We start from the raw sequence: 17752 nt of genomic DNA, 5'->3' as shown, positions 1-17752 counted from the left end.
AAGATCCATAAAGACATGGTTGGAAAGATTGGTGTGGAAGAACTTGACCTCAACCCCATCGAACACCTTTGGGATGAACTGGAATGAAGATTGCAAGCCAGGTCTTCTTGTCAAAAATCCAAGCCTGACCTCACAAACGCTCTACTGGATGAATGGGCAAAAATTCCCATAGAAACACTCCCAAACTTTGGGGAAAGCCTTTCCAGAAGAGTGGAAGCTTTTGTAACTGCAAAGGGGCGACCAATTCCATTTTAATGTCTTTGTATTTAGAATTACATTACAGTCCCTGTTGGTGCAATGGTCCCAATACCATACAATGGTCCATTTATACCGGTACATTCATTTGAGGGTTAAAACAGAAATGATCCATATAAAATGTGGCGTTGTTTCTGAGACATTTAAACATTATATTCTTGGCCATACACAGTAAAAAAACAAGTTTAAAGGTAAAAGCCTGTAAAAATGCTATGGTAAAAACCTGTTAATTGGTTAACAGTACGTTTCTTTACTCTATACGGTGAAAAACTGTAATAGATCTAATGAGATATTTAATGTAATTTTACAGTAAAATACTGCTAAACGTACAGTTTTTGGAAGAGAAAAAGAACAAGAAATCTTCTCATTTACAGTGACAGTGAAAAAACGTAAATTGACATTAACCAGAATTCTTTGTGACAGCTTGAATGTAATGATTTTTCAATAAAATTGAACTGTTCCTTCTTAGTTTTTTTCTCCTCATATTGTTAAATTACTATTTATTGCATTATTCTATTAATATAGGCTTCATGCCTATCATGGTCAAACATAACATGAACAAACTCACTGCATCCGCTTGTCGGATAAAATGTTAATGGCATTACGAACTGACGGCGATATCTATGGACTATGGACATGTTATAATCAGCTAACCTAGCCAGTTCTTTTTATTGTTTATTTAAAATATCTAAATGTTTGTGATAAGAAAAAAAAACACTTTTAGATATCAATCTGCATATGCAACGGACATCGGTTGTGCTCATCTTTGCCTGTTGCTTTGAAGGTACGCCAGAACCTGCGCAGAATTCACATTATAAATCCCAGTCAGTGGAAGATTGTGCACACACGCGTCTCCTCCCCGAAATAAACATATATGGAGCTTACAACGCCTAGTTTTACTATGCATATCCTCATCTGCATATCATTTGCATGATTATTCTTCCACGTGATAAACATGTTTAACGGTACAAGACATTAGGAAAATATGAAATACGGATGTGCCGTCACATTACATTAATGAAAATAATTTAGTAGACTACACTTGCCTTGTTTTTGAATAAATAAATCAAATAGTGTAAAATACTATACATTATTTGCACTAAACAATTTTCTCTGACAATCTGCTATTATCATGATAAGCAATTATCTCTGTAGTTAAAACATTAAAACACAGCATGCCAGAGGAAAAGTGTTCAAAAGCATTGTATCCACAACAAATATTTCTAGTTATTGAATATAAAAAAAATGTTGTAACTTCTCAGTAATGATTTCATGTAGTTTAAGTGTTCAACTCCATTAATGAGAATGGCATATTTAATCTAAATGTTTATATATCAGAAGCAAAACAGTTGAAATATTTTGTTTTATTTATCTAAACTGTTAATGTGAACGAACATGCACTGTATTACTGATTAGGACTAGATTTACAGTTTTACTTTATCTGCCGTTAGATAGGCTATACGAGTCAGTTTCACTAAACAGCCCAACGCGCTCACTTCCAGCCTCATGTATTTATCCAGGTTGGGTTCGCATCTTCTTTTTATTCATGTTTTATATTGATTATCTTTGAATTGATTATACAATTGACCTGATACCTGATTTAATAAATTGTTACATTTGATTATTCAAACTGATTTTGACCTAGTCTAAGACCTAGTTCATTTAATAGTCTAAAAGTAATAATCAAACATTCGCTCACTTTTAGTGATGCATAGATATTATTAAAACCTTTCATTTATGGAGTCAGATGAAATAACGAGTAAATACATATGAGAAATGTATTGCATTTAACCCAAATTACTTTGAGATGCTGGAAAGACAGAACGCGCAAGAAACCTTCCCCGTGCTATCGGAAACCCTCATTGGACCATTATAGCGCGGCTTACAACGCGTGTAATGTTACTACTATATTGTTCTGGCAACCAGAGTTGATGTTTTTTTTATCGTAAAAAAAATTACAGTCAAATGTTATTTTCCACACCAAGTAATGCATAATTTCTCTAAATTGGTCTCGTTCACATGATTTAAATTTGTGCAAGTTGAGCTTCATTGTTCTGGTGAAGAAGCAACAGGCACAGCTTGCAAACAGACGTTTCTTTTTAACAACAATCTAAACTGTTAATTTATTTATTAATGTCGTATTTATTAATGTTTTTCTTTAGAAAAACTATTTACCTAAAACATTATAGAGTCCAGAGCATTCTAATGCCATTTCAAGGATGTATATTGGTAACACTCCAAGCCCTGATGGGTTTACAACTAGGCTACATAAAAATCCAGCTGTTTACAGAAAAGAATGTGTCTTGTTCTGATATGTCGCCAAACATGAATAAATTTGCCTTAACCCAAAAACAAATATTTATTAATTCTACTTAATTATACAACTGGTCCTATTACATATTCTTATTTTGACTATAAATTGCTTCCTTGTATATGCTAATAGACTTACAAATGGGGATGTATTGAGCTTATTTTCATGAAATTACTTTCTATGTTTTTAAATTACACATACAGTAATACTTCTAGGATAATGATCACATAAACATGATTATATTGAACACTGTTTATAACTGTTTATAACTGTTGTACAATAAGATTTACAGCTATAAATTCAGGATTTATATGCAGTTTTCCTTGTAAGGCCCTTCACTGGTTTAGGAATGAGCAGGTCCTACCTCAAGTCCATGAACTCCTCCAGGGCCTGGAATCCCTCTCCCTCCTGCATTCCCCTGGAAAGGACCTCAAATTTAGCATACTGTATCTCCCACCATTTTACAATATGGGACACAATTACAAATTTTGGGAACCATTAAAGAAGAAGAGAGATGCACACCTTTGGGCCCTCAATGCCATTCTGTCCTGGTGCTCCAATATCCCCTGGAAAACCCTGAGAAAAAGTAGCAACATTACACAATAAGAGAAAGTCTTCTCTATACTTTATCTAAGAAGACTCGATCTGTCACAGCTACTCTATTATCCCTCCCTCCCTCCCTCCCTCTCTCACAACTGCAACTTCTCACTCTAAAAGTTATTGGGAGGACTGTGTGAGCAAACGAATGGCCATTTCTTTGTAGTGACTTCAAATGAACACAAAATGAAGGAACTACTAAAGCCAAGTGCTCAATAAGCACAGTCTTATATAGTTTATGCCAAACTATGACTTTGGAGTTTTTGGTGCAGACTTAAAACATGAAAGCGCACTTGTATGCAGCTGAAAGACATGTCCCCAAAGCCTTTCTCATCCATACATATATAAAAAAAATAGTTTTGCTCTTTGACTGAATTTTATTGTGTGTGAGTTTATGCATTAGTTTCTGAGGGTCCTCCCCAAGTGTAATTACGTTCTCACACAAACTAATGCACAAACTCACATACAATACAATTAAGTCAAAGAGCTAAAACATTATATAGATGAGAAAGGCTTTGGAGACATGTCTGTCAGCTACACACAAGTGCGCTTTCATGTTTTAAGTCTACACCAAAAACTCCAAAGTCATAGACTTACTACATAAAACTGTGCTTGTTGAGCACTTGGCTTTAGTAGTTCCTTCATTTTGTGTTCATTTGAAGTCACTACAAATAAATGGCCATTCATTTGCTCACACAGTCCTCCAATAACTTTGAAAAAGTAGAAACTGGATGATCCAATAAAAGACACAGCTGGATGCTGCAGCGTGCAGCTGCAGAGAAGGCGATAACCATAGAATACACTTGGCCTAAAGTGACAGCACAATTACCTCAGGGCCAGGTGGGCCTGGCAAACCATCTGGGCCTCGATCTCCAGGCTTCCCCTAAAAGACAAAAGAGCTTTTTGTCAAATAAGCACTAAAGATTTTAGATAAATAAACATGGTCAAATACAATTAAATGTAAGCCTAGGAATTAACCTGTGGTCCCGGCTTTCCTCGAATTCCTGGTAAACCTGGCAAGCCTTGAATACCCTGGAAAATCAGCATGTAGTTATTCAAATAAAAACCTCTATTTGGGGTGTTAATACAAATGCATGCACATACATATACACATACACTCTGTGTGAAAAACAAAACAAAAAAGCCGTTAGCTGAAATACCTTGTCACCTTGAAATCCGGGTTCCCCCGGTTCTCCGGGCAACCCGACATCACCCTGTCAACAGAGACAATGAAACGTCACTCTATGGCCTTTAACGTCACCATGAAATCAAAACTGACAATTCTTGTTTTTTTATAGAATAAAAAATTGTGCCCTCATAACTTAAAGCAGCAGACGACATAACTGCAGCACGTTCTTATAATAAACAGAAATATAGTGATCGCTATAGTTATCTTTTTTGGTGTGAATGGGCCTTAAAACAACTTCCATTTCATGTCCATTTTATGTCTGGGTGTCCCAGTAGTTCAATCACAGCATTAGTCAAGTTCAACTATATATTTGGTCATGTTACAATGTGCCTGAAGACTCACTGTAGACATGGAGTACGGAGTAGCTGTCCAAAATAAAGCCTTATGCATGTCTTGCCTAGCAGCAAAATATGATATTTAAGTACAGAGCTGTCAGCACCTGGCCACAGAAATGAGGAGCAGCAGGACAGAGGCTAAACTGTTGACACCTTGACCAGTCTCACTGAACCTCAAATAAATCCATGCCTCAATAACAAAAGCATTTCTTTATTGTTTATCAATATCGCTGAATTATTTATAGTCATTTATTCATCAGGAATAGTGAGTAGGACCTACATTCAAAAAATGATCTGATATGTTAAATCTGTTTTTTCTATTTTAAAGTTATGTTTTTTAATTCAGTAAGTATTTTAATTTTAATTTAATTTATTTGTTTGTTTATTTACAAATCACAGACAGAGAGAGAACTCTACTGAGCATGTGCAGAGTAAGTATAATAGAAATTGTTAATTAATATTACTCAGTACTTAAATGTATATTTACACTGTAACAAGGACACTTGTTTACTTTATTTTATAAGTTTGATAAGTTTTCTATTTTATAATATTTTAAAATGTATTTTCTTCATTTGATAGCAAAGCTGAATTTTCAGCATCTTTACTCAGTGTCACTAGTGTCAGTGTCACAACTTATTCTTCAGTGTCACATGATCCTTCAGAAATCATTCTAATATGCTGATTTGGTGCTTAAGAAACAATTATTACTGTCATTATTAACCATGTTAAAAACAGTTTTGCTGCTTCATTTTTTTTTCAAGATTCTTCAAAAGCCCCCCCCCCCCCTTTTTTTTTTGAAATCTTTTGTAACATTATACATGTCCTTGCACTCAATTTAATGCATCCTTCCTAAATAAAAGTCTTCATTACCTTTAAGAGAATCTTACTTAACTCAAACTGTTTTTTAAATGTTTGTATCTGTGACTGATGGCTTGTGGTATGTTACAGCTGACCTCAGTTTCCCTCAAAAGCGGCTCTGAGCAATCAAATACAGAAGAAGCAAAAGCTAATAAAGGGCATTCAGATCACCTTATCACCTTTCAGTCCAGGCTCCCCTGGGTTTCCTGGCACACCCTGCAAGACACCCAAGAGACAAATGTTATTAAGAAGAACTTGTACAATAGGCCATTGTTTTATGAATTGATGCCCAGGGAAGCCAAATGGAATTTATACTTAAATCCATATTAACATGCTAGTTGAAAAAGAAAGTCACAATATTATGTAATACTGTCCGTGCTGAAAAATCCAGAATTAATTAAATGTTGGTCCAGGCTGGTTTGGAGTTGGTCTAGCTGGTGGACCAGCATATTCATGCTTTTCTCAAGCAAAACTGAGATGGTGTAGTTAGTCCACCACCAGCGACCTGCATCCTACGCTGGTCCCAGCATTTTTTTTAGATGTATGACCTAGTATTTATTCTATCCTAATATTGATATCTGTTAACTTTCTTGAAAGTTAAAATCTTGAAAGTTAAAGAGTTAATATGTGTAATTTGTATGTTAAAATAATAATTTTATTCCAATGTTATTCCAATGTAGTATGTGAAAATATCCTTTGATTTCTCCCAGCCTGGCCAAGCTGTTTTTTTTTTTCTGGTTTAAGACGTGTTCTGGGTACTTATCAGGCTGGGAGACTAGCCAAACCATCTTAAATCAGCTAAGATTAGCAAATCTATTTAGGCTAGTTTGAAACAGACTTTTCAGCATGGATATTCATAATAATTTCAAGCAATCACCTTTGGTCCTATTAGTCCAGAAAGACCCACAATTCCAGCAGGACCCATATCACCCTGCAAAAAAAAACAAACATAAAAAGCATAAACAAGCATAAAAATGTACACTGCATGCATTATTTTTTACATGCCAACATGAATCATTGTCAGCAAGGTAAGCACCATAGCAATGAGGTTAGATGTTAATAACTTAATGTTGGTTCACTTACAATAAAACCAGGGATGCCAACAGGACCTGAGGCACCCAGCTCTCCCTGTGAGAAACAGAGAGCAGATACTGAGCGTTACTGGCAGGACACTTGGGGAAGGGGGGGTGAAACCTCTGTTCCCTGATAGCAAGCTAATCTGTGGCTTGCATCTACCCCTCAGTGAGCCAATGAAAGAGACACGCTGTGAAGTACAGAGAGGAGCTTGTTGTGTGGCGTGACTGGCCGGCTGCTACCTGCCATACCAACTTCCTCCCTCAGCAACAGGCCAAAAAAATCCCCTGTGTATTTTCGCTCTCCTTGTTCTTTGAAACAGAGCAGATAGATGTTACGGGTCGGCTGCTCTTGCCGAGTGACTGCTGATGAAGGAAATGGATTGAAGTGAAGGCGTGCATGTCTTGTCCGTTTTGTGATATGGTTAGGGTTACAGTGCAGCAGCGTTGACAGGGTCAGGCGCTCAGGTTAGCGCTAAGCTAAGCTACTGTTGGCTCAGCTACAGACAGCTAAAGTGGGTTAGAGAGGACAAAGTTAGTTCACATGAGTATTTGAAATTAGTAGTTTTTAGAGTGTTTCCACGTTGTTGCTAGGGAGGTGTAAATAATTTCTAGGATGTTGCTAGGTGGCTTGTAATTAGCTCAAGTAAACTGACCTCACCAGAAAGTCTTAATAATATTCTGCATTACAAAAACCTTAAAAGTCGCAATGTAACGGAAGTAGTGACAGATCTTTTATACCGGTTTGTCACGTTCATCTGAGTGAAATGGATTATCGACAAGTAAAATGTAGGACGGTGACTTGAATGGGGGTTTATGCAGACGAAGGGTGCGTCTCAATCAACTCACTAGCTTCCTAGTTGTGAACCAGTATACTGTGTGAGCACACATATTCGGCCACTGGTAAAAACAGTAAGGACCCTGGCTCACTACACTGATGACTACGACCTAATTGTACAACATCACTACTGGTATTTATTAACAACAGCAGAACTAATATCCTTATTATATAATTTTTAATGCTATTTGAAGTACATTATTATGAATACTTTGCTTGTTACACATACCTGCCACATTTCAGCCGTAAATAAATAATAAATGTTAGCTAGATTATGTTCATTACCTGTCTAGCGATGTATGTTTATGCTGACATATAATTAAATAATGGTTTGCATTTTTAAAAAAAAAACATCTATCGTGTGTCATTCATTATGCATATGTCACCAGAGAGAAGTCGGTCGTTTCAGCGAAAGTTATGACATGACATTATAACTACATTATAATGGTTAAAGAAAGGTGGAAAAACATATGCATGAACAAATTGTTCACAATAAGATCAATAACATTATTTTATAATTAATTATACGGCAGGATGACTTTAGAATAAGAAAACTTACAATTATTACTCATAATAAGAATTTTCTTAAAGGAGAACTCCGGTCAATTTTAACATTGAGCTCAATTTTTTGTAAATTTGGAGTGCTGTCAATACAGAGAACAACGACAAAAATCGGTGTTGCCTACACCGTGTTATCCTCTTTTTAAAATTTGCACCCTATTGACTTGAATGGGGTCTAATTTTAAACCTGCTTTTATCCTCTTAACATCCTTGATGTGTCATACAAGTGCCCAGCCATGTTGAGTGATTCCTTCAGAGTGAACACGGTGAATCTGACTGCAGTAGATGTGAAAGATATGAATAAAAATGATGTTATATCAGCCAGCGCACATACCTGTATTTAGTTCCTGTTTTCGGTCGAAGTCCACAGTAGTCGATTGTCGAGTTCACGTGCGTGATCATATGTAACTAAACCTATGCGCGTGAACTCGACAATCGACTACTTTGGACTTCGACCGAAAACAGGATGTAAATACAGGTATGTGCGCTGGCTGATATAACATCATTTTTATTCATATCTTTCACATCTAATGCAGTCAGATTCACTCGTGTTCACTCTGAAGGAATCACTTAACATGGCTGGGCATTTGTATGACACATCAAGGATGATAATAGAAATAAAAGCAGGTTTAAAATTAGACCCCATTCAAGTCAATAGGATGCAAATTTTAAAAAGAGGATAACACGGTGTAGGCAACACCGATTTTTGTCGTTGTTCTCTGTATTTACAGCACTCCAAATTTACTAAAAATTGAGCTCAATGTTAAAATTGACCGGAGTTCTCCTTTAACTTTGAGGGACAGTTCATCCAAAAACTCATTCCCATGACTTACTTTCTTTTGCAGAACACAAAAGGAAATCATCTAATTATAATACATATTCAGTGGAGTGAACTGAAATCAAACCTCATACAAAAAAGGCCATGCAGCTTTGCAGATCATATTTCAAATGCTATGAGAAAAGCAACCAAATACTTAAGCAATTTTAAAAGGTAAAATGAAATGTGAAATACATCAATTATGTTGGTGGGCAGAAACAGCAGAAGCAGTAGGTGAACATTTTCACCACCTATTGGATTGGAGGCTACACATTTACTGATAAAATTGATTAAAGAAAATTGGGAGTTTGGAACAACAGATTTTTTTTGGGGGGGTGAACATATATCACTTTGCGGGAGTTGTTGCAACATGGCTTGGGTCCCATCCCCATTTGTGGATCATCTACCAGGTAAATAGCGCATTTACTGTATCCTCAACAAGTCAAAAGACTGAAATGGTGTGGGACGAATTATGTGCTGAAGTCTAATACTCGAGGTTAGAGGTAAGTAATTGTGATGATTGGCTTGGGAAATAACATTAACAATCTGGTGAAATGTGGTTTTGTGGTATTTTCTGCAGAATCATTTTTGACAACACATCTATAGATTACCAAAATATTACACTCACGTCTTAGAACAATTCATAATATGCAAATAAGTGACAAAAAAATACTTATTTTAATATTATGGTACATGGAAATACGAATAACACAGAAAGGATGAAATATTAGGCTAGGTAAAGAATATGGTAAAACGATCAGAAGTGAAGCAACCCCTGTAATGGCAAAAACAGATTTCTGCTGTAGACTCCAGTAGTGACAGCTGATTTCCTCATTACCAGTATTATTCGACGCTGAGCGGCACACACTGGACGTCCAACTGGCTTGTGTGTGTTATTGTGGTGGCAGAAATCAAAGGTATTTATTAGAGTGTAGCGGTTGAAGTGGCCCAGTCAGCTTGTATGTCCAACAGTGTATGACAGGCAGAAAAAGGGCATGCAGAGGCTAGGAGACTTTGGTGAACTTTTCTCCCGCTGAATGGCAATATTCGGATACACTAAACTTGATAATAAATATAAACCCAAACATCTATGGTTAAAACTCTCTGAGCATTAGAAAACTGGAGTTTCCACATGGCAGTCGACCAAATGGTTGATGTAGCACTACTTACTGGGTTTCCATCAGGTCCTGGTGGTCCTCGCTCCCCAAAATCTCCTGGAAAGCCCTGAGCACACAAATGTGAGAGACAGTAGAGTTTAGCAGAGCAAGACGTGGAAAAAAACACACTTCGACTAAGGGCAGATACCATTTGTGCATTGCTGTTTCCCGTTTCCCACATGGTAAACATTGTCCTTTCACTTTAATCCTGCACAAACCTCTGTAATACCAGAACCATTCCATAATCATGGGATATTGAAAAACTGGATCTCAAAAAGCAGCCACAGGAAAGAAGCAATTGGATAGAATAAGTTCTAACCACCAACAATATTTCATATACAGCCAACTAGCTCTAGAAAAGGGATATGTCAGTGGCCAGAATTGTTTTACCACTATTTGAGTATGTGACTAAAACAAACTAAAATGAATGTTTTTGTATTATTATTACAGCGGTTAGGTTGGTGAGTTAGGACAAATACCTGATTTTTCTTTTGCATTTGTACCAGTCATGCCACCCATATAGCAATGATTAATAATAAATACTGACCAGACATTAAAAGATCGTAATTGTTGTAATGCCAAATAAACTGCTCTATACAGAATACATAGGTCTAAAAAAACAAATCAAAATTAAATAGTTGATTTATGTGTGTGTGTGTGTGTGTGTGTGTGTGTGTGTGTGTGTGTGTGTGTGTGTGTGGCGCGTGCGTTACTAATATTTAAGTTAAGACATTGATAATGTTACAAAAGATTTCTATTTCAACGGGGGGAATCACGGTTTCCACAAAAATATATTAAGCAGTACAACTGTATCTAACATTGATAATCATATGAAATGTTACTATTTTTTTTCCAACAGCATATAAAAAAGCTCATAAAAAGCATATGGCTGCTGCACTGAAGTTTTGTTTTGTGAAAACAGAGCCTGATGTCGAGTCACAGAAACAAGCTCAGTTCTCTTCTTTGTCAGCCCTGCAGGAAATTCCATGGCTGAGTGTTTCCTTGCACTGGCAACAGCCAGGAGAAGCAAGAGGAGGACCGGCAGGGATTCGCTGACAGCGCTGTTTCCCCTCTATCTACTGTTACGTTATATAAGAGGACAAGAGCTATGACGTCATACTCCACTGTGTGCTAAACGTGTGCTTGTCTGCAAGCCAAAGTCAACACTTGCACTGTGTGGAGATCTTTTTTGGTCCTCCAACAAGGCAAACAGTAAGTTACGGCCGAGGGGCATGTGCTGCCTATCAAACAGAACTACAAAGTTAGAGAACTGCTTATTAAGAACAGATTTATCTATCTACTGTATCTATCTATCTACTGTATCTATCTATCCACTGTATCTATCTATCTATCTATCTATCCACTGTATCTATCTATCTCTCTATCCGTCCGTCCGTCCGTCCGTCCGTCCGTCCGTCTGTCTGTCTATCTATCTATCTATCTATCTATCTATCTATCTATCTATCTATCTATCTATCTATCTATCTATCTATCTATCTATCAAATTCTCTCAAACATTGCCTTTTTTAAGCAGTGTGAATGGGACATAAATCAATGAACACAGAGGCAAGTCATTCAGAGGTTGTCTAGAGAGGATGGTGAGAGAAAACTTTACCGGCCTACCCATCTTGCCCTTCTTCCCAGGAAGACCAGGTAAACCCTAAGAGGAGACAGCAGAGAGAGGGAAAGCAAGGAAAGACAGGTAAAAAGAGACAGAAATGGCAAAAAAAAAAAAAACAACAACAAAGCAATTAATCAATTCCCAATCCCAGTGGATTCAATAGACTGTGCGAATGCTGAAAGGTCTTTAGTTTCTATTCTTCTGAACACAAAAGGGTCTCTCAGATCTCTATGAACTCTGTCCCTCTGGGCCTGAAAATAAGAGACATGATCTGGCTAATCTGCAGCAGGCCATTTTCCAGCTCCCGGGGGCTTATATTGCCATTTCCACAAAGTATTGCAAGCCGGAATTCACCAGTTTGAGGTTCCTGAGCAAATATTGTGAGAACTGAGACCAACTACTCTTTTGAAGGGGGATCGCTGTGGTTTTAGTGGAGCGTGCCCCTTTCACCAGGCTTCCTATTCAAAGAAAGTGCTTTGGATTTACAAGCCACCATTAAAAAGGAATAATGATACATATGTGTTGCACGTGTAATAGTGTGGGGTTTGTTCCAGTAATATATTCTCTTAGGGCAACTAAAACCAAGACTATACATCTCCATCATGCCATACAATTTTACTAAAGTTATCAGGGAACAACAATGGACTTTTAATGAAAAGAGTTTGTTGTTGTTATATATATATATATATATTTTTTTTAAATTATATTTATTATTTTATTATATTTATTATATTTTATATATATTTATATTTGTTCAGATGTACTTGTCTGCTTATGCTTTGTAAAAACTGTCTGAAAGCTATATTTCAAGTAAACATTTTGACTGATGGCTGATCTCAATATGGCGGCGCCCATGAGAGGGGGTGACCCGCTCCATGTGAAATAAAACAGATATTTTTCTATAAGACTGTTATGTCTGGACTCTTTGTCTCTACATCACTTAAATATTTATATTCTATTCAAATTCAAAAACGATTTGCTGTTCAATTCTGAACAGTGTAAACAGTGTAAAACGTTCTTAATTAGAAAAAAAATCTCAAAACTCACTCTTTCTCCATCAGGTCCAGGGAGACCGAAGACGCCTGGGATTCCAATGAAGCCCTAAACCAGGGGAGTGTAAGAAGACAAGAAACAAACAGAGAGACTTTAGAGTAATATGGTCCAAATATCCCTTTCTAAACTGCAGATTGACTTTGGAAGGTCTTTTGAGGACAGTGGTCGCTCGGTGAAGATCTAGGCCTTGAGGCAAGTGTATATGCCCATGGACTGCATGGTGCTGGCTTCCACGATGTAGTCCAAGGGCACATACCCTCACACCAGGGATCACGCTTGCCTTCAGCAGGATGGCTAAGGATGGGTCACAAGGTTAATACAAATGAACATACAATGAAATCAGAGAAAAAGACAAAAGAAACATGAGATGATGCACATTATTATATAATAATAAATAAAGCAACATAAAAAAATCATTACAGAAATGTAACAATGCTAACACATTAACATAAAAATTATGTTTTGTGTTCTTATATACAGTAAACAACTAACACACAAATAAAATCTTTCTGGCACCAAGGCACAGAATAAAAAGAATAACAAGAGGGAAAAGACTTTGGATGTACACTGCTGCCATATACTTTACAAGACCAAATTGGTTTTACAATTTTAGTGGAATTATAATGCAAAACCCATCTGACAAATCCCTGAAAGCAGTATACTCACAGAGCTGATGTTCTGAGGTTTTATAATGAAAACAACATCCAATAACTGATCCTTAAATGACTACAACCATTTCCTTTTCTGGTGCCTTTCACAGTTTCCAAACTGGAAAACAAGCTTTCAATACCAAATATGTAGAAGCCCTAACAAACCTTTCCGAACATAAATGCTCAGTCACTTTAAAGCAAGTTTATAAGTAGGCGCAAACATGGAATGCAAAACATCTTAACTGTACTCAGTGAATACATGATGATCAAATTATAGCCAACACAGTTGAAATAGTTTTTGATAAAAAACAAAACAAAACAAAACCCATCCCTTACCCGTCCGCCTTTTGGTCCCATATTTCCTATAGGCCCTGGTAAACCCTACAAAAACACAAACAATGCAATATTTCAATCCTGCAAATTGGATCAATAATAATGTTGTGCCTACGTTTTATGGAGGCCCAAACAGATTTATGCTGTTGAAATTTTGCAAATGTTATCTAGTGCTCTAGTCTAACTCGGCCCGTGAGATTGGTCCAATTGTTATTAACTATAGTTGCTTATTAGCATGCATATTACTAGGATATTGGCTGTTTATTAGTACTTATAAAGCACACATTAATGCCTTATGACCATCTCTTAATCCTACCTAAATTAACAACTACCTTACTAATAAATAAGCAGCAATTAGGAGTTTATTGAGGTAAAAGTAATTTTGATTTGATTTATTTAATTATATCAAGAATGCCTTAAACATAAAACAAAAGGCATCAAATACAATTGAGGATAAAAACACAATAAATCACTTTAATTTGCCGGTCTAACTTGTTCCACTGAACTGCCCCTATATAGGCAAATGTTTCATTCCCTAACACTGTCTTGAATGCATAAGGACAGAGGTCTGATATGCTGCCACGAGTGCAAATATTGTGTGTGTCCTTCACCTTAGTAATAAGACAAAACACAAAATTTGGGACGTTATCGTACAATATTTTATGGGTCATGGTCAGTCTTGACATTATAACACGCGACTCAACAGGGAGCCAGTTAAGCTCAACAAATTGTGACTTACCTATGTGAGACCTATAGCCCATGTTTAGATTGTTAATAGTCATAGTTAGAATGTCATAGTTAATTGTGGGAATTGGACCATAATCTAAATCATTTTTTTCTCCTATTTACACAGCCATGACTAACTATTTTTTTTCTTCACACACACACATACACACACAAAGCAAATATTGATAAAATAGTTTAAGTTGTTGATTTCAATTTTCAACAGTGTCTCTCAGAGGTCGCTTACTGCACCTTTAATGAAACATTGATGAGTTATATCAGTTTAAAAAATAAATTCCAGTAGGATCTAGAACATGCCTAATAGTAAAGGTATATACGACTAGAAGCTACCAGAAACATTTGTTAGTTTGTTGTAGTTGCTGTTGCTTCCCAGAATAAGTAAATCTGGTAATTCACAAGTAAAAGCTAGGGGCGATTTAATAATTTCCACCAATCATATTTAAGTTCAGCAGTGGGAGAAAATCTATCAAAAAGGGGAGGATTTTCTTTTGCAAATGACTTTTCCAAATATCAGGTATCATTCATGCCTTTGGCACCTAACAAATTACTATTTTACTGCTAGCACATTAAGCTCAAAATATAACATTTTCATCGCAAATTAATTCCAAAAACAATTCTAATTTCTCAAAAATAATGTCAAAACAAGGGGTCATATTGGCAGAGCAAGCTCTTTTAGTCTCCAATACAAACCCTGACACTTTGCTACTAGTCTCATTAAAGTCGTATCTGTGAGTACTGTGCAAGCCAGCAGCACAACAGAAGATTTACTGCACCTGCCTGCCAGGATAACCTTTGGCACCCGGGCTTCCATCCGGTCCTCTTTCTCCCTGCGTAGAGAGAGAGAGAGAATAAAAAGTATAAAGAGGAAAAAATCCATTACTATAAATATGTCATTAGCATTGGAAGCTCTTCTTGTAGAGAGCCATAACAAACAAAAAGAAAGATAAAAAGCATAATGGAGAGAGAGAGAGGAGTGAAAAGCATTTATATTAAAACAACATGCTATTCTTATGCATGTCTGTAAATAGTTTCAGTCTTTTTTCATGTGTTGCCATTTTTGTCAATATGACAAATACAGAGCGTGTGTGGCCCACCACAGAAGTTTGAGATTATGAAACAATAATGAAAGCGTTTTAAATATTATTAAACTACCGGTACTATAACTCAACTCTAAATTCCAGAAATTCAATTTAAAAAAATCAGAGGAAAGTCCAGACAGTCAGATCAAGTGTCAGACAGACTGATGCAGCCAAAACTCAAAACTCAAAAAAAAAAAAAAAATCATAACTACAATGCAGAGATGGGAAGTAACGAACGATATTTTTACTTTACTATTTATTTTGGTACCTACTTTTTACTTTCTACTCCATACATTTTACAAAATCGGCTCGTTACTTTTGTTTCAAATATTTTCAGTGTAGTTACCGTTATTATTTTTCGCGTCATCAATACCAAATTCAATCTAATTGGATGGGAATATACGTTGAACTTGACGCGCCACTACAAGACGACTCGACAGATTCGGCGGCATTCATTCTCTGCACATCATTGCGGCTTGATGGCACATAGTAGTATGTACGGCGACATTATTGAAAATGAAGAAAACGGAGATCCCAGAGATCCGGCAGACAAGCAGCAAGACATGTTTAGTAATTCATATTTTATCCTTTATTTTCTTTCCAGAAGCCATATTTGAGCACACACACATACGTGTAGATTCCTTTAAATGTTAAGGGGAAGATTAAAAAAGAGAAACTGGACCTGTGAATTCTCACAGAATCACAATTGAATTCATATTGTGAATTCAACTACTCAGTCAGAATCTTATTAAACTGGAGTCCCAGGCTCTGTCACAATAATCATATATGTGATGTTGTAGGCTTATTGGCAGACATCCATTTAAAATGTAGGCAATGGCATATAAAGAACCTTTTTTCCATATCCACTTAAGTTTCTCAGCTTGCACTCTAATAACATTTGTGTGGTCCAGGTAGCTATGCATAAAAAATGGTTGTTATTCAAAGGGCTACTTTTACTTTTATACTTCAAGTAAATTTCCAAACCAGTACTTTGTTACTTGAGTTAAAGTTAAATCAGTACTTCTACTTTTACAAGAGCATTTTTTAACACAAGTATCTGCACTTACTTGAGTATGGGAAGTGAGTACTTTTGCCATCTCTGCTACAATGTCTATTTAATTCCTCATTCTATTTAGTTTTCTGTGTCCACTGCTTAGTGTGTAATTAATGTATGCTAGAGTGGATGCTTTGGAGTGTATCTCAATTGAGCATCACAGTAAGACTGTCCTGATTAGATGAAAGATATGTTGTCAAATGCAGATTTTAATAGGGATGTCAGTTTAATGTGTTAATTTAGTGTCATTAATTGTGTATTAATGTACAAAAAAAGAATAATGCATTCATTATTTTGTGTGATTCTGTCCTCTTTATAGTATTTCCAGTAATCTGGGGCTGTATTACAGAAACATTATCTTAATCTTAAGTCTTAAAAGTCTGAGAAAATCTGAGAAGTTTTAATGAATTTCTACATTTCTGGGCGAAAGAAAGTGTGACCATCACCGGATGTGACAAAATTCCCTTAATGAAATACGGGAATAATGACAATGAAAAGAAAATGATATTCTACCAGCTAGCAAGCTTGCAAACTTGAACCAGATTCAAAATTAATTCCTCTAATTATCCTCCTGTGGAAAGTAAAAAAAAAAAAAAATGGTGTGAATGGGAACTCACTTGATCTCCGGGGTGGCCGGAGGGACCAGGATGGCCTTTCTGTCCCTAAGCAGAGAGAAAAAGAGACTGAGTGTTGTGAAAGGATATGAACGCTCCCATTTATAGTTGGAGGTCAAACAAGAGGAGGTAAATTACAGCAAGGATAATGTGCCTATAAGGGAGTCACTTCTCAAACATGAGCTTAATCATATCCTGGGGGGTTTCCACATAAATAGGCAGCAGAAAATGTATCATGATCTCTGAACTTTAGTCATTCTAAAGGAAGTGAATAATTTTCCGCGAACTGCTATTAAATGACCATTGGCTGACAGTTCATTCTCATTACACAAGCAAGTTCATTCTTTTTGGACATGATGTGATGAAAATTTGCCTTTGCATTTGATTTGTTTGCCAATGAGCTCAATCACAAGAACAAAGTGAAAACATGTACAATCCCAGCGGTTAACAAATGTTCCTAGGATGGAAAAGTAATAAATGTAGAGAAACTTAGCAGGTCTCAAAGCGCATATCAACAGATTCTACACCAACAGCAAACCACTTCCAAACCAATACCAACTCATTAACAGCTGAGCAGATGGTTAAACTGTCTGGGGACATGCCAATTAACTCT

The 17752-nt window shown here is 36.4% G+C and overlaps 1 protein-coding gene across 1 annotated transcript in view; it reads right to left on the bottom strand.

Moving 5' to 3' along the window:
- Nucleotides 1-17752, bottom strand: part of col27a1b (collagen, type XXVII, alpha 1b) — a 100662-nt gene that overhangs the window by 45053 nt on the left and 37857 nt on the right. Inside the window, exons 8-21 of the mRNA XM_079607373.1 lie at nucleotides 17143-17187; nucleotides 15166-15219; nucleotides 13652-13696; nucleotides 12660-12713; nucleotides 11607-11651; nucleotides 10005-10058; nucleotides 6629-6673; nucleotides 6423-6476; nucleotides 5717-5761; nucleotides 4324-4377; nucleotides 4142-4195; nucleotides 3993-4046; nucleotides 3089-3142; nucleotides 2931-2984 (exon numbers count right to left, since the gene is read on the bottom strand). Coding sequence (XP_079463499.1) covers nucleotides 2931-2984; nucleotides 3089-3142; nucleotides 3993-4046; nucleotides 4142-4195; nucleotides 4324-4377; nucleotides 5717-5761; nucleotides 6423-6476; nucleotides 6629-6673; nucleotides 10005-10058; nucleotides 11607-11651; nucleotides 12660-12713; nucleotides 13652-13696; nucleotides 15166-15219; nucleotides 17143-17187 — 711 coding nt within the window. The remainder of the gene's footprint in view (nucleotides 1-2930; nucleotides 2985-3088; nucleotides 3143-3992; nucleotides 4047-4141; nucleotides 4196-4323; nucleotides 4378-5716; nucleotides 5762-6422; nucleotides 6477-6628; nucleotides 6674-10004; nucleotides 10059-11606; nucleotides 11652-12659; nucleotides 12714-13651; nucleotides 13697-15165; nucleotides 15220-17142; nucleotides 17188-17752) is intronic.

This window comes from Phoxinus phoxinus, assembly GCF_949152265.1.
Source record: "Phoxinus phoxinus genome assembly, chromosome: 3".
Taxonomy (NCBI): Eukaryota; Metazoa; Chordata; class Actinopteri; order Cypriniformes; family Leuciscidae; genus Phoxinus; species Phoxinus phoxinus.
Note: the sequence above shows the minus strand (reverse complement) of the source record. Positions and strands in the feature narration are given on the sequence as shown.